The 15234-nt window shown below is 34.4% G+C and overlaps 1 protein-coding gene across 4 annotated transcripts in view; it reads left to right on the forward strand.

Annotated features, from left to right (window-relative positions):
• LOC145695069 (acid phosphatase type 7-like) overlaps positions 1-15234 on the forward strand; it is a 38709-nt gene that overhangs the window by 14049 nt on the left and 9426 nt on the right. For all 4 annotated transcript variants that reach the window (XM_081771912.1, XM_081771911.1, XM_081771913.1 and 1 more), the window contains exons 6-7: positions 9011-9188; positions 10051-10193. In XM_081771912.1, the coding sequence (XP_081628038.1) occupies positions 9011-9188; positions 10051-10193 (321 nt within the window). The remainder of the gene's footprint in view (positions 1-9010; positions 9189-10050; positions 10194-15234) is intronic.

The raw sequence follows: 15234 nt of genomic DNA on the forward strand, positions 1-15234 counted from the left end.
CCAGTGGTTCCCTCAGGGGTGTAGCCACGGGGGGGCCCACCGGGGCCGGGCCCCCCCAAATGACCAGCTTATAAAACATCATCGTAAGATTACCTCGCTTCAGTCATTTAAAAATAACAAAGTTTACATATAATTGATAATTTTCGGTAAAATAGTATGGAAAATACAATTTTACCATACCGATCGAAAAATAGTATGGTATCCAGGGGCGTCGTTAAGGGGGGTAAGGGTGGAGCTCCCCCCCCAAAAAAAAGTTCTCAATTTCTTAACAAGTTGGCAAATTAAAATACCTAGTTGGCAATTTGAAGAATGCTGCTTTGTTCGTGCTGCAAATCATGATCAGTTCTTTTATAGACTTGGCATAAATTTTGTGTAGTTTCCTATCTTGAAATAAATTGATATACCGGTATTCGTTAAAAACTTCTTTACTTGTTGCAAGTGATCAGTGCCGGATTTACTTACAAGCTAAACAAGCTATAGCTTAGGCCCCCACTGTCTTGTAGGCCCCGGAAACCTGAAGAAAACTGGATATCCATTTCCAATGTATAAGAAAATCAATAAAATAAAATTTACATATGCGTAGGACGTAGCAACAGTGCTTACTGTTGTGTAGGCTACTATGATGTAAGTGATGGTGCCCTTCTGCTAGCTTGCTTCCTAAAATATCATTAGTTTATCCATTTCTGTATACAGGGTGCCTACGTTCACTGGACACGTAAAGGGCCCCATTACCTTCAACAGCTTAGGGCCCCACTAAACCTAAATCCGACTCTGCAAGTGATCACACTTCACTTTTGTTCATTTGATATTCCTAAACATTTTGAAGAATCTTTAATGAAAAATCGGGAAATTGTACAACTGACAAAAGCTGAATAGAGGTGGCGTGCAAAATTAAAACAAAGACAGACAGAAGAAGCGTTTCGGTTGCAGGTAGAGCATTGGACGCAAAAGCATTTGATACAAGAGCGTATACAAGACAACACGCAGATTGTGGAGATTAATAAAAGAATAATAAGAATTAATAGGCCTATTAATAAAATAAGAATAAGTCAGTGACTGGTTAGTATAAACTTTTTACTACCTGTATGTATAGTATGTAAATTTGACAAATTTAGGAGTTTTTTCCTAATAGTAAAATATCAAAGGGAACTAGATTTTGATACCAGAGTGAATATATTATGAAACATGACTAAATAACAGTTATGTTTAGCTTGATTTCATCTATCCCTTTTTTCACTATGAGACCGATAGATGACTAGATTTTGGGGAATCTTCTCCACCACCAGCAACTTACGCTGGAATATAAAAGTAAATCTCATCTGAAAGATAATTCTACAACTAAAGCATGTGGGAAATGTAGCTGTATTTAGAAATCATAACTCATACTCAAATTTGCTTTTAAAATGGCAGCAGATAAGGGAAGGAAAATTAAGTATAAGAATAGAGTAACAATTATGTAACCGTGTCTGCTTTGTGTGTGAATAGCTCTTTCCCTTTGAACAAAAGTGATCATATTAATACGGAGGAAAACAATAGATTATTTCAGTTGTTTTGCAGTAAGACTATTTACAGGGCTTTACGAGTAGAGAGAATTGAACAAAATGTGTTTTGGGAATGGTGTCACATTAGATTTTTGGGGGTGTTGTTCGGTAGGGAGAAAAGCTACAATGGAAGTCAAGCAGTGCCGTACCTTGGGGTGGGGAGACCACCCAGGGTGCAGATGTAAAGGGGCACAAACTTCGGGAGAAAAATGCATGTGCGTACACATGTATAAAATGCAAGGAAAAAAGTAATTAAAAGTGATCAAAATCAAGAGAAAGCAGGGTTTAATTTTGAAAATTTTCTACCGCTTCGCGCCAAGCATGGTGGCGCTTCGCGGCTGGTCTGTCGATCTTACCCATATGTACGGCGGCACCGTCGTATACTCTCTCCGGGCGCTGACTTACCACGGCACGGCACTGGAGTCAAGTCATTTCGTCGCTTCCACTGTGAACCTAAGTCCAAGATTTCAAAAGTCACATTTTGGGGTTCAAAACGTCTGTTGGGTGAAAAAATAGACCGGTGTGTGTTTCACTTCATTTTCATACAAATATGTTGCCTTTCCTACCTTATTTTTAATCCTGTAATTGCTTCTTTCGAAAGTAAAACAAAAATTGCAATTCTTTCTTTCTTAAGTCAAAGCATTACATATGTAGCTCACAGGGCCGCAACTATGGGGGAGGAAGCGAGGCACGTGTCCCAGGTGCGTGGTTAGAGGAGCGCCTAAAAGGGAGGTTATATATTAGTATTTTTTTCTGCCGGTATTTAATATATTTCATCAGAGTGCGAAATCATGAAATCGAAGTGGGAGAAGACGAGGACTGAAGTTTAAAAAAAAAAAAAAAAAAAAAAACTTTGCGCACTCTTATGCTTTAAAGTTTCGATATAGAAAGTTCACGTATTTAGGCATCCAGAAGTAGTAAATTATACAAAGTTAGGAATTATACTAGTATACCGCTGATCACTAGTTCATCTAATAATTAAATATGAAATACACGTTGATTACATATGAATTACGGTAATTACTTTGGAAACTTCTGACATTTCAGTGTATTATCCCCCCCAGCAAGAATTTAGTGAGGGAATTTTGTCCAAAAATATTCAGTGGGGGAATTCCCCTGTTCCTCAAGGATTTCGCACATTGTTTTTCACAATAAATTTCACTATTTCAATTCGATAATAAATAATGAATTTTTTGTAGAATCAAATCTCATATCATAATATGAATTATAGTGCATTTTCATCTTCTCTAACGACATACATTATTCATTTTGGTAGAACATCATTCTACAAAGACATTCTCTCAGTCTTTCTCCCACTTCTCTGCCAGAGCCTTTTTCCGCACCCTACCCAACAAGATCCGGCGTTTTAGCAAACGTCCTTAAAATATGAGTTACGTAGATGAGCTAAGAAGGTATTTGTGTGCAGGTTAGCCTGGTCTCTCACTGAACCCCTCAATTGAATGTTTATGAAAATTATATGTCCCTATATAATAAGCAGTAAATATAGCCTACCTTATTCTACGTTTTTTAATGCACTTCTACAACATATTATAGCTTTAGAGGCTCTCGTGAGGATTGGGTGACGCGGATTATCTAACCTAGCCATAAGTTGTCAAATTAGCAGTTGTGCATCGTGCATGGTAATAATGATCCTGAGTTAAGGTGTAAAATTGCACTCCAAAGTGGAACAAGGTCTGTTCGTATTCGTACCTGAGACGAGGCATGGAATGGGACGAATATGAAAATAAGGTTGCTGTAATAGATTTCCACAAGGTTGGAACAAGTGAGACTAAGATTTTCAAAACACTTTTCATTTTTTAATAAGACTTGGCAATTTTTAAAATCAAGACTTGGCAATGTCAAGTTTCATCCCCCCCCCCCCCATCTTGTAATGCTCGCTACGTCGCTGATGGTATCTCTTCCTTATACCGATCGGAAAGTAGCATGGTATACTTTTTCTGTGACAGCAGATTACACAATTTACTGCGATTTATATTTGACAGTTTGATGACAAACGTTTTAACAAGGTACTATAAATACTACCATAAAACATTGGTACTAAATTAATTTGTAAGTACAGTACATTATATTTTTATATGCTTTATCTCGTGTTTTATAAAACATATTTTTTATCATATGTAAAATTTGATAAAAAACAAAGTTTTTATTCAATTTTTCAGTCTGGATTTCATTTGCTTTTTTAAAAATGCTACTTGGTGTAAAACAGGAAGTAAGATATAGCTGTTAATAAAATAATGTTTGTTCAGTCACGAATAATAAATAAATATTTTTGTTAGGAAATCTTTAAGAAATTAAGTGCAATTTTAAAGAAAATCAATCTTATGTAGATAGGTTCTGTGCACAAAGGCTTAAACTGAAATAGTTACGCACAAAGGTGTAACATTTGGTCCGGGACAGTAGTTCTGAGTTAAATATAATAAAAACCATCTGGAATATAATTCATGGAGAAAGAGTATAATAATAATAATAATAATAATAATAATAATAATAATAATAATAATAATAATAATAATAATAATAATATAATAATCTTAAAAAGCAGTGCTTTTAGTTTTCCGGAAGGAAACCAAAATTTTCGGGATTATTTCCGGCCTCAAAAACACCAGCTGCAACACATTTTTTTGGCTTGGCCCCCCTTGAAAAACGACGGGCCCCCCCTACATTAACCTGCTGGCTACACCCCTGGGTTCCCTTTAGGTGACTTTAAAATTCTCAATAGGACAAACCAGTCTACTTCGAACCACGCACCATATTACTGGAAACTGGCCATAAAATTGGCGACAAAGAGAGCATATACAATTCAACATTTTCATAACATTTAGAAATTAGGTACTTGAGTGGCCATTCGAAATCTAAGGAGACGTTGTAATAATGATAATCGAAAATGCTATGCAAATTTAAGTTCGTGTAGTAGTTTAATGAGTAAAACGCAAAATTTAAAAAGAAACACTGTTGTATGTATATATATATATATAGTATTGTGCAAATTATCGAATATCAAGCGTCCTGTTTCCAAATTGCTGTTTGCTACCGCTGCTTGATTTTTGGTGGTTGGGATTGTGACCTTCTTCCAAGATATCTAGATTTTAGAGGGTGAAGTGTCACTGTGCAGCATGAAAAATGTACAGTAATAATGTAAGTTCTTCGATGGATATATTTTTTTATTGGTGACCAAAAAATTGAGCAGCAGCAGCTTTAGAAAACTTTGTACCTTGTTAAGTGTTGCGGTATAATGGAGGTTGGTGACTGCATTACGTTTAAGAAAAATGTACCATACATTTTTCTGCAATAGTGTTATGTTCCTACTAAGCAATGTTGTACAGTATCACTCCAAAGATGCCTTCATTTCTGCAATTAATGATATGAATGGTCGAAATCAAGAGATATTTCGTTGTCCCATCCCTAAATAGGAAATCAGAAGAGGAGTTGCATTTGAAAATCAGACCTACGAAATAATAGTAATAATATGTCTTTATTATATCTATAAAACCTACAATAGAATTTTTTTTTAAGAAACTCATTTTTACAGAGAAATGACAGTTGCAATGTTACGAAAACAAATTCTATGAGGAACATTTCAGACAAAACTTTTATATGTATATTATGATATATCAGTACAACTATGCTATAGGAAATTCTGAGTAAATTCACTATCTTCAACTTTTTAGTGTTATATACGATAAATCGGTGGATTTTTCTTATTGTTATCGGATGTCACTGCGATATACGCATTAAATTTGAACACACATTTCTCGAGACATTATCCAATGTTTCCTGTGAATTGAATGACTTCTGACATGTTTGCGTTGTTAAAAAAAACAAAGCAAATTTCAAAACTAATGTACATATATATATCATGGTTTATTGTAAAGATGAAACCAAATGTAAACATTCATGATTTACTACATTTACAACCATGTAAATTCGTTGAAACTATGGAATTAAATGGACTGTGAAAACCGTGTATTCTAATTTCTCAACATCAATATCAGAAAAGTCAAACCTACCACCAATTTTCTTGAGAATGCTTTAGTTTGTTTAATATTTTGGAACGTCTTACACTACGTGCATCTATTTTGGCTGGGAAATGGCCAGATTTACAGATTTTCTTTTTTCGCATATAGTTTATTAGAAGCCTATTTTCGTTATCATGTTAAATGACTTTTTCTCTTTTATTAGTAGGTTGAAAAATTCTCAATTACAAAGAGCACGGATTTGTAATGTCAAGACTTGATTGCCATGTAATTCGTTATACCGTGCTGCACGTCTCGTACAGCTTACTGGCTCTTACGAAAGAGTCAGAACGCTGGTAGTAATGGCCACTAATGCTTTCCCATTTCCGAAATTCTATCCTCATTTTCGCGTATTTATATCTGTAACAGATAGGTATATACCCATTACAGCACAGTCATATTCTGGGCAAGGTACTAATCTCATCTTCCAAGTTTACTAAAGTTCCACTTGGCAGCACCTTCTGACAAAAGTGTTAAATGTTCAATTTTGTAAAATGAGACTGGTGTAATAGTCTGTTGCTTACCATATCACCCGGTGCCGACTTTCTTTTGCAGCAGTAAATTCCATCTAATTCCTTCGACATTAAAAACAAAGCATTGATGGAATAACATTATTTAAGTAACGTATATCTAACAGAATTCGTTTCAGAATCATCTGACAGTGTACACGGTCCATTCCATTTTTCTATACACATTTTATTTTAAATAGAACTCACGTTTATAAAAGTTTATTTGTTGTATCTATTGATGAGTTAGGGTTAAAGCACAACTTAATAAAAAATCGGTGCTAAAAAAATTATGGTCACAGTGTAATAAGGTATATTTATATTTTGAAATTAGTGAAGGAGGAGTCAGTAAGCTGTAAAAATGGTGCTTCACAGAAAAGTATTTTTTAAAAAGTTTTGACGATATTCAATAGAGCTTACAATGAAAGAAAAATCATGTTCATTTGCGGAAGTTTTCGTGTTAAAGTTTTAAAGGGTAATAAAAATGACTATATTGTTTGTACAAATAGTTAGAAAAGAAGAAAGGAAAAAATAATAATAAAGATTAGTAGACATCAAAATTAATGCATGGATCAAAATTAATGCATAATACACTCAATAAACGTACTTAGTTTCAGAATCATCTAATAATGTGCAGGGTGCTTATGAGCTCTTTAAGTTATTATACACAGGGAAGCTAATTTTTGTACATATGTTTATATATGTATAAAGTTCTTATTTTTTGTCAGTGTATTTTATTTGCATGTGTGTTGGTGGAGAGGTAAAATGTAACATTCTACAGATTCGGGTAGTAAAAGGTGTTTTATTTTGCAGTATCGTACTGCACTTTTTTTTAATTTTAGACACTTTGGATATAAGTCTTGTAGTTTGCCGTTTGATTTCGCACCTGATTTCTCGTTCAATGGAGAGATGAAGTCCACTACTTATTTCTAGTTGATGTTAAGATATGTGTAAATATGAATACGCAATTAAACTACAGTCTGCTTCTAATGTATTCAGTACGTAGACAAATGACTTCTAAACTAAGACCCTATTGTTAGTCATGCGTTTATCCCAGTATATTTTTCGAATCTCGTTTATTTGTTATTGTGTACTAATTTTTTTTCAATATTAATTTTCACGTGTAGACTATTTTCGTAGCTTATTGATCACTCTTCTTTAGCATCTCGTAGTTACAAAAAAAAAAAAAAAAAAAAAAAGTTTACTGTGAGCACATGTTTTAGTACCCAGTTTCTAGCGTGTTTTCCTTAGCTATCTACTCAGCATTAGACTTAACAAGTAAATTACTTTTAAAATGAGCTCCACTATATAATAAACGAAAATGTATGTAGAAGAATGAGTTCAGACGATGGCTTTTAAAAGACCCTGGTGCATCCTGTACGTGTCAAGCGATTTCAAAGCCAAGTTATTTTGTGTCAAGTATGTGATTATTTAAAAATGTTATTCCATTCGTGTTTCATTTTTGTAAATTTATCATACTATTTTAATCCACAATACAGTATTCGTCTTGGCAGTGTGGTCGGCTCCATACATGTGTAAAAATTTAACGAAATGATTTTCAGCAAAAATATAATTGAAAAAAAAAATGTTAATCTATTTTACACTAACATTTCCGACTAGAGTGTAATACATAATATATATTACTTCCGGCCGATTTTCATTGCGTACTGCAACTTCTTTAGCCCTCATTTCTGGGCTGGTGCCTAGTGCACTCGTTTTTAGTGGTTAGGGTTCTACACTTGATTTTTAGTGGGAGAGCATAAAACACCTTTCGACAGTTCTGATTCCACCTTAAACTGTAGGTCCACGTTTCCATACAGCCTCCGTGGTGAAAAGGGATGCTAAACTTAAACAAACAACAACAGCAACGACTTCTTTGTATAGATTGTTGCATTAAATTAGAATGTATTTCTTAAAACCAAGGGTACATTTTTATTTCTAGTTCAATATAAATATTTGTATTTAGTTATAGGACAAGGAGTAAGTGTTGGTTGACCCTATGAGATGACAAGTTTGCGTAACTGAAGAGTCTTCTTTCTGTGAGAACTTAATGGACATTCCAACTAAAAAAAACGTCCATTAAAGAATACTAATTAACAAAGTGTATAGTGGTGTGTTTTTCTTCTTTTGCAGCAAAGATACAATGGTTAATGCCTTTAGATAAATTTTTCAGGCTTTTTTAAAGTAGTGCTGACTTATTCTTTAATAGGATCTACAAATAAGTGCATTGGTGTTTTATTTCTTTCTGTGACTTCTTATGTAAGACTTTTTAAAGAGTTTAGTTAACTTTTTTATGTCTGTGTCATATTCTCAAGTGATTATTCAAAGGGTCAGGTTCTTGTGATGAAATTATGATTGATTGCTTTTGTATTATGCCATTCGTCATTCAATTTTTGTACACAACAGTTACAAACTAATTTATATTATAGCACTTAAGATAAAAAAGATTTGTACATCAAGCAAATACTTGAAGTATTATAGTTCCATAAATCTTATATTATCACTGAAATATTTATTTATACCTTGTGTTACCTGAAACTCCTTTGCATATGCTTCAAGTAAGTCAGCGATTTATTGTATCTGTATTGGACATCACAAGGTTACTTCAAAGGTCGGATGTATAATTTTGATATAATGAATATATATCGTTTCTCTGCCATGGTATCATGAATGTAACTAACATAAGTATAAAAAGTACCTAGGTAGTTTCATTTTTAAAATATATGTAGGCAAGATACAGTTATTGCATCACTAAGGTGCGAAGCGTACCAGAAACCTATTGAAAAACTGTAAGGGTTGAAACGTGGTATAGTGATATATATAAAGAAATATAATTCCATTTGAAATAGTCACTTAGTAGAAAGAATAAAAGCAATCGCGCGCACGCTACGCGAGCCAATTTTCATTTCATTTTTATTTATATTTGTAGCAACTTCAGCAACTATAAGGCAAGATTTTCTATGCCAGGTCCTTACGACAGTATGATGTACAGCTTTAATATGGGGCCAATTCATTTTGTTGCAATTTCGACAGAGTTCTACTACTTTCTAGAGTACGGATTAAAGGAGCTCGTAACACAGTATGAATGGTTACAAAAGGATTTGGAGGTAAGTCAATATGATTAGACAAAAATAAGCTAACGTTTGTAAAAATGGCACATTTCAATTTTTAAAAATGTGTATGTCTGTTATTATTTGTATTACTTACTTGTTCATAGTATCTCACTCCAGATTCTTGAAGTCGTCTTGCTGATTTTACCTGCAAGTAATTTTTTTTTTTTTTCCTCGTAGCTTTAGATACTCTTTAGCAGTATTAATCATGCTATATTCTAAATTGAATCGAAATGTATCTTTTAAAATATAATTCCGTATTTCAGTGTTCAAAAAGGGATTACATCTGAAGAGATTATTTTTGACTCTAATCGTTGAATAAGTTCACCTGTTAGCATTAGAGTACAGCGTTCCCTGTTGTAAATTATATAAATTTTTTGCTCTTTATATATTAATGCTACCAAAACCTGTATTGAAGTTGATACACCCATTGAAAATTAGTGAACCAAGGAAATTTTTCGTGGTAAAATACGTCAAAGTTTATAGTTTGTGTCATATTTTTTATTCTTTGATTTTATAACAGTGATAAATAATTGAATTTCAAAAATTGCAGCGGAAATGAAACATTAATTACTAGTGTAAACTTCATTTTTTTTCTTTCTTAACATAAAGGTAAAAGCCTTCCTTAGTACTTTTGTTACATTATTTTTTAATTCCTAACTCTTCGTAAAAAGTATATTGCAAGTAGCCGAAATTATTAGAAACAATTACAAGATTGAACACTTAAGTCAGAAAAAGAAATACCTTACTTGTTCCAACAAAATTATTAAGTTCGTGTAGTACCAATATTGAAACATATAAATCATGTGAAAAAGAGTATATTATATTGGAACTAATACACTGCCAATTATTTTTGTAGGAAGCCAACAAACCTGAGAACAGGGCCTTCAGACCATGGATTATAACATACGGCCATCGACCAATGTACTGCAGTGATTTACATCACGATGATTGCAGAAATCATGAGACAAGAGTTCGAATTGGTGTACCATTTCTTCATTGGTAACGTTTCCGTTTAATTCTTGATTCTTGTTAGGAATATTAATAACATAGGATATTCTGAACTTACCATAAAATATAACTATCATTCTGTGTGAATAACTCACATACTGGTTTTTAAAGAGAATTTGGCAAGAATGTTATGAGATGTCGTCGATTGGTGTGGACAACCGAATTGCAAGTATAATGCGGCCTTTGATTTTTTTTAACCGGAATCGAACCTGGAACACATGCACCGATAAAGGTACACGCGCCTTACACTTACAGGTACTCAAAAAGGTTGACATCCTACGAGTTTTAGAGGCTATAGATTTTTGACATTCTTATCGTGTTCCGGGAACCATTGCTGCAAAGGACGTGTGCGATGCCTAGGATCGTTATCGTCTTGGAAGATCACAATGGAAAAAATGCAACATTGTGGAATATACCTAGTCTACCAGGACCAGATAAATCATACGTTCGTCTATAACTACCAGAAGACCTAGTTGTTGCCACATAAACATGCTCCACATCATAGATCCGCCGTCACCACCACCCCGGCTGTTGACACCATGCACGAGGGCTTCAGTATGTCGTAGCTTTCCACTCTTCTATTATTCAATTCACATGTTCGTTGCACCAAGAAAATCGTCTACGTTACTCAATCCAGGTTAGGAACGAATGACTCTGGGTGGGGCATTTGCTGGAATAGATCGTATGTGTTGTGTATGATGCGTGATCATAGGGGATATGTCTTTGGGTTGGCCACATTTTTATTGGATACATAGCTTTACTGTAACTGCTCTCGAATACTCCACTATTGCAGCCATTGTACGATCGAGCACAGCCCTTCGGGACTCCACTATGTAGCCTTGGCCACTGATCATTCAAATCCTCACTAATAGCACTACTAGTAGTAGTACTAAATAGTTCATAAACTACCAGAACGTGTACTGCATAATCATGAAACTTATGTGCAACAAGGTTGAATTCACTAATCGGAGGAATAGCCATAACTCAGTAGTCGGTCAGTACGTGTGCATCACCCTTGGGGCGTTCGAAATTGATGGATATTGGATCCCGTATCTTATTTTGTGTGCCGAAAAGAAAAATATCTCGCAATAAACGTGACTCTGAAGGGAAAGTGCAAGGAGTTAGGAATCTTCGCTTTGAGTAACACGACAAGTGGATATACAGGCCACATACTCTTATATTACAAGCAGTATGTTGAAAAGCAGCTTTAAATTTCCGGTTGCTGTAAATGTTCAGAGATCGTAAGGAGAGTGTTGCAAAGGTAGCTTACTAATATCTTACGACGGGTAATGATCCAGAAAATATCTGACGTCGTAATCGGTGAATTTCTCACAATTCCGTGCCTCAGAATTCAACCGCGAAGGAAACAGAGGTGGATGATCATGACAGCTACACTACGGCCAATGGGATACACACTCCATTTTTGCCGGATTTAATAGTCTCCATTATGCTGTGTTCAACAATATGAAAGAATATTTGCAATATCAAACATTCGCCGATGTTGTTTCTGTACAGGACTCTAGCTACGAGTGGTGTTGCCTTATCCTTCGGGATTGGTTCCACCTCTGTGATTCCGTCACTACATCGGAGTACATCGAGCGTGCCGGAGGGTCGGTGTCATATATATTTAGCAAATTTAGGTTGAAATTATTGTCTTAGTTATTAGTTAAAGTTGCAATGTGCATCCTAATGAAATAATTCGGAATAACTCCCTAACAAAACCATGGGTGAAATTCTCATCTGTTTTGCTGAACGCAGTTACTTAGCGAAAACACATCTTGCTGCGTTTGGCTGTCGGAGTTATTCCAAGTAAACAGGCACTGTTTTCTGAAAGAAAGAAAAAAAAAGTTAACCTTATTTACGGTATTTTTTCATTGATCCTATTCTATCGTATCCCTATGTATAGTTTAATAAATAATACTACAATATCCCCTCGTATTGGCAATGAACACCACGTATCTCATATTGATAAACAAAGCCACGTGCTTCAACAATATTGCTGACGGAACACGAAGAGGAGCCCATTCAGCAACGCTGAAGATTGATTATATAAGCGTAGAAGACATCAGGACGTTCCAAAGCAGGAGACATCAGTTTTCAACTGGTGTCTTCTCACCTAATATCTCTAGTTGCAACGGGCAAGAGATACTTACTCCTTTCTGTCCAAGCTGCAACGGTCGGGAGAGACTCTTCTAACACTTTCTCCGTGTTGCAACGGACAGGAGACTCTTAACCTTACCTCTGTGGTGTAACAGGCAAGAGGTATCCTCACTTTTACTTTATGTTGCAATGGGCAGAAGAAATCCTTGACCCAGCTGCTACGGGCAGGTCATTCTTAATCGTCAACTTCAATCTCCATGTTGCAACGAGCAGGAGATTTCATTGCACTTAACCTCGAGGAATTCTTAAAGACGTATAGAAATCACTTATTTGTGATCTATGGTGTTATAAACCATACCAAATACTTTTATAGTTTCCATAATAAAAGGTGAAGGACAAAACACCCGTGCACCGTTTGTTTTACCAAATATTACAGTACTAAGTTTAATTTCTTACAATTCAATGAGTATCATCATATAAGCTATTATTTTAGCAGAATTCTATTTGTACTGTGGGATATGTATGTCTTTAAAAGAATGTCAGTTCTCTAAAAGAACCATGTTGACACAAATAAAATGCGATACCTTTGGTATTAAAAAAAAATATTCGTATATTAATCGCACCCTAGCATTGTACACTTAAAAAAAAAAAAAAAAAGTTATGCAGAACTGTACCATTTTTATTACTTTCCCGCAACTGTGCAATGCCTTGAGTGACTCATCAAGGTCAGACATATATATCATAGTAAATAGGTCATGTTATTAATAGTGACTTACCTTGTGCTTCAGTGTTTATTATTTTAATTGATCATTTCTTTTCTCTCTGGGAATGTCATCAGCACCATTTTTATTACTATCACCGGATCTTGACTTTTACATCTCCTATTGTAATTTTTGTTTTGTTTTGAAGAACACCTAGTGCAGTGTATTCCGTGACAATTTCGGTTTTTGACTACCCTTAATACTTTCTTCTGTATGACAATCACTTCAATGTTTTTACGAAAACTCTATTCACATTAATAATTTATACGGAATTCTACAATATATATTTAATTTATTGCTCTATGTGATTGTAGTGGGAGATAAATTAAATATATTATGGAATTCTGCATAAATTATTAATGTAAATAGTGTTTTCATAAAAACATTGAAGTGACTGTAATACAGAGGAAAGCATTAAGGGTAATCAAGAACCGAAATTAGGTCACGGAATATTCTGCACTAAGTGTTCTTTAAAAGAAAACAAAAATTATAATAGATGTAAAAGTAAGGATCCGGTGATACAGGAATACCGTAAAGATGGTGAAGATGTTCTCAGAAAGGAAAGAAATATTCAATTACTTTAATTACTTTAAAGTAATAAACACTGAGGTACAAAATAAGTCACTTTTCCTATGAACATGTACCCTATATTTTCTAGGTCATGTTGTGGTTCAATTTGATCAGAAATTATCTGTTTTTACCACGCTTCCACACGATATTCAAATCGATTGGACTATACTTTCCGTATTCAATACGATTTTGACTGACATTTATTTATTTATTTATTTATTTTGTAATTAAATTGGTAGGTTTTCCATTATAATATTTTCGAAATGTGTGTAATACTTTATGCTTGGTATTTTTGTTTTTTCATTAAAATCATCTAAAAAAAAACTTGGGTTCATAATACTGTATTCGAGCTAATATCGTAAATATAATTTATTAATTAATTGATCTCTACATTAATGAGATTAAAATTCCTGTTATAGTATAGTCCTAAATGGTTTTCACAGGTACCTGAGACTCAGAGACTAAATTTCGTACCCCGAAGTGTGTGAGTAGTAGAGTAGTAACTGCTTAACCCCGTGGCTTCCCACATTCCCAAAACGTAGGTTTATCACTACAGAAATAAAAGTCTTCCATGGGAACCAATGCATTGTACCATTTTACCATCTATTGTAATCAGAATCGTTGTTACCCAGCTTTAAAAGATTTATCATTATATTATACTTCCATCTTGGTTAGCTAAAGACTTTTTCCCAAAGGCTTCCCAACAAACTCAAGCACGTAGTAGCAGCAATTTTTATGGGAGATTCAAGTAAAGTATAGAGGGATACAAACCGTTACTTTAATTGATTACGTCAGGTGTTATTATCGAGGCAGGAACAATTTAGGGAAACCTTTCTGGACGGTGGGTCTCCTAAGTTTCCATGGATTCCGTCCATACTTTTCGTATGCCTCAAATGATTTGCTCATTTTAAACTTTTTTGTCTAATTATTTGTATTTCGCGATTAGTACATGTTGTGGGGTTCCTTATTGTGTAATTTTCCCCATATACTCATCTGTTCTTCTGTTTTCCTTCAAACTATTTTCGACCTGAGTTTCCATTTGTGCATTAGCGATAAATTTTTGCATCAATAGAGTACAACAAACTTTACTATACTTTTCCTATATTCGATTATAGTTGCAGTCATGGGATCACAGTGGCTCAGTGGTAGAGCGTTCACCTCTGGTGTGTGGGGGTCCCTGATTCGATCTCAGCTCGCGCCAAGCGGGCTTTGTGATGGACAAACACCGTGGCATGGGTTGTTCTAGATTCTTCCGTTTCCTCTCACATTCTTCATACCACTATTTAATTCATTTCTTATCATCGTCACCTTAGCCTGCACGGCATAACCGTAGAACGTAAAACTGAAATTCTACATTCCATTATATTTACGGTAATAAATCTTTGTACATGATAGTAGCACTCATTTCCCGCCATTGTCTACCTTTAGTTTTCTCTTTAATTTGGTCAGTTCTTGCTACATTACACAGTTTAAATATTTAAATTTACTCACTTCTACATTAATATTGATTACTTTTATTTGTTTTTAAATACAGTTTATACTCGCCACATTTTTATTTACTGTTATCTACATTCATTTCTAAACAGATTTATTTTTAACAC

This window comes from Thermobia domestica, chromosome 9, assembly GCF_964235325.1.
Source record: "Thermobia domestica chromosome 9, izTheDome1.hap1.1, whole genome shotgun sequence".
Lineage (NCBI taxonomy): Eukaryota > Metazoa > Arthropoda > Insecta > Zygentoma > Lepismatidae > Thermobia > Thermobia domestica.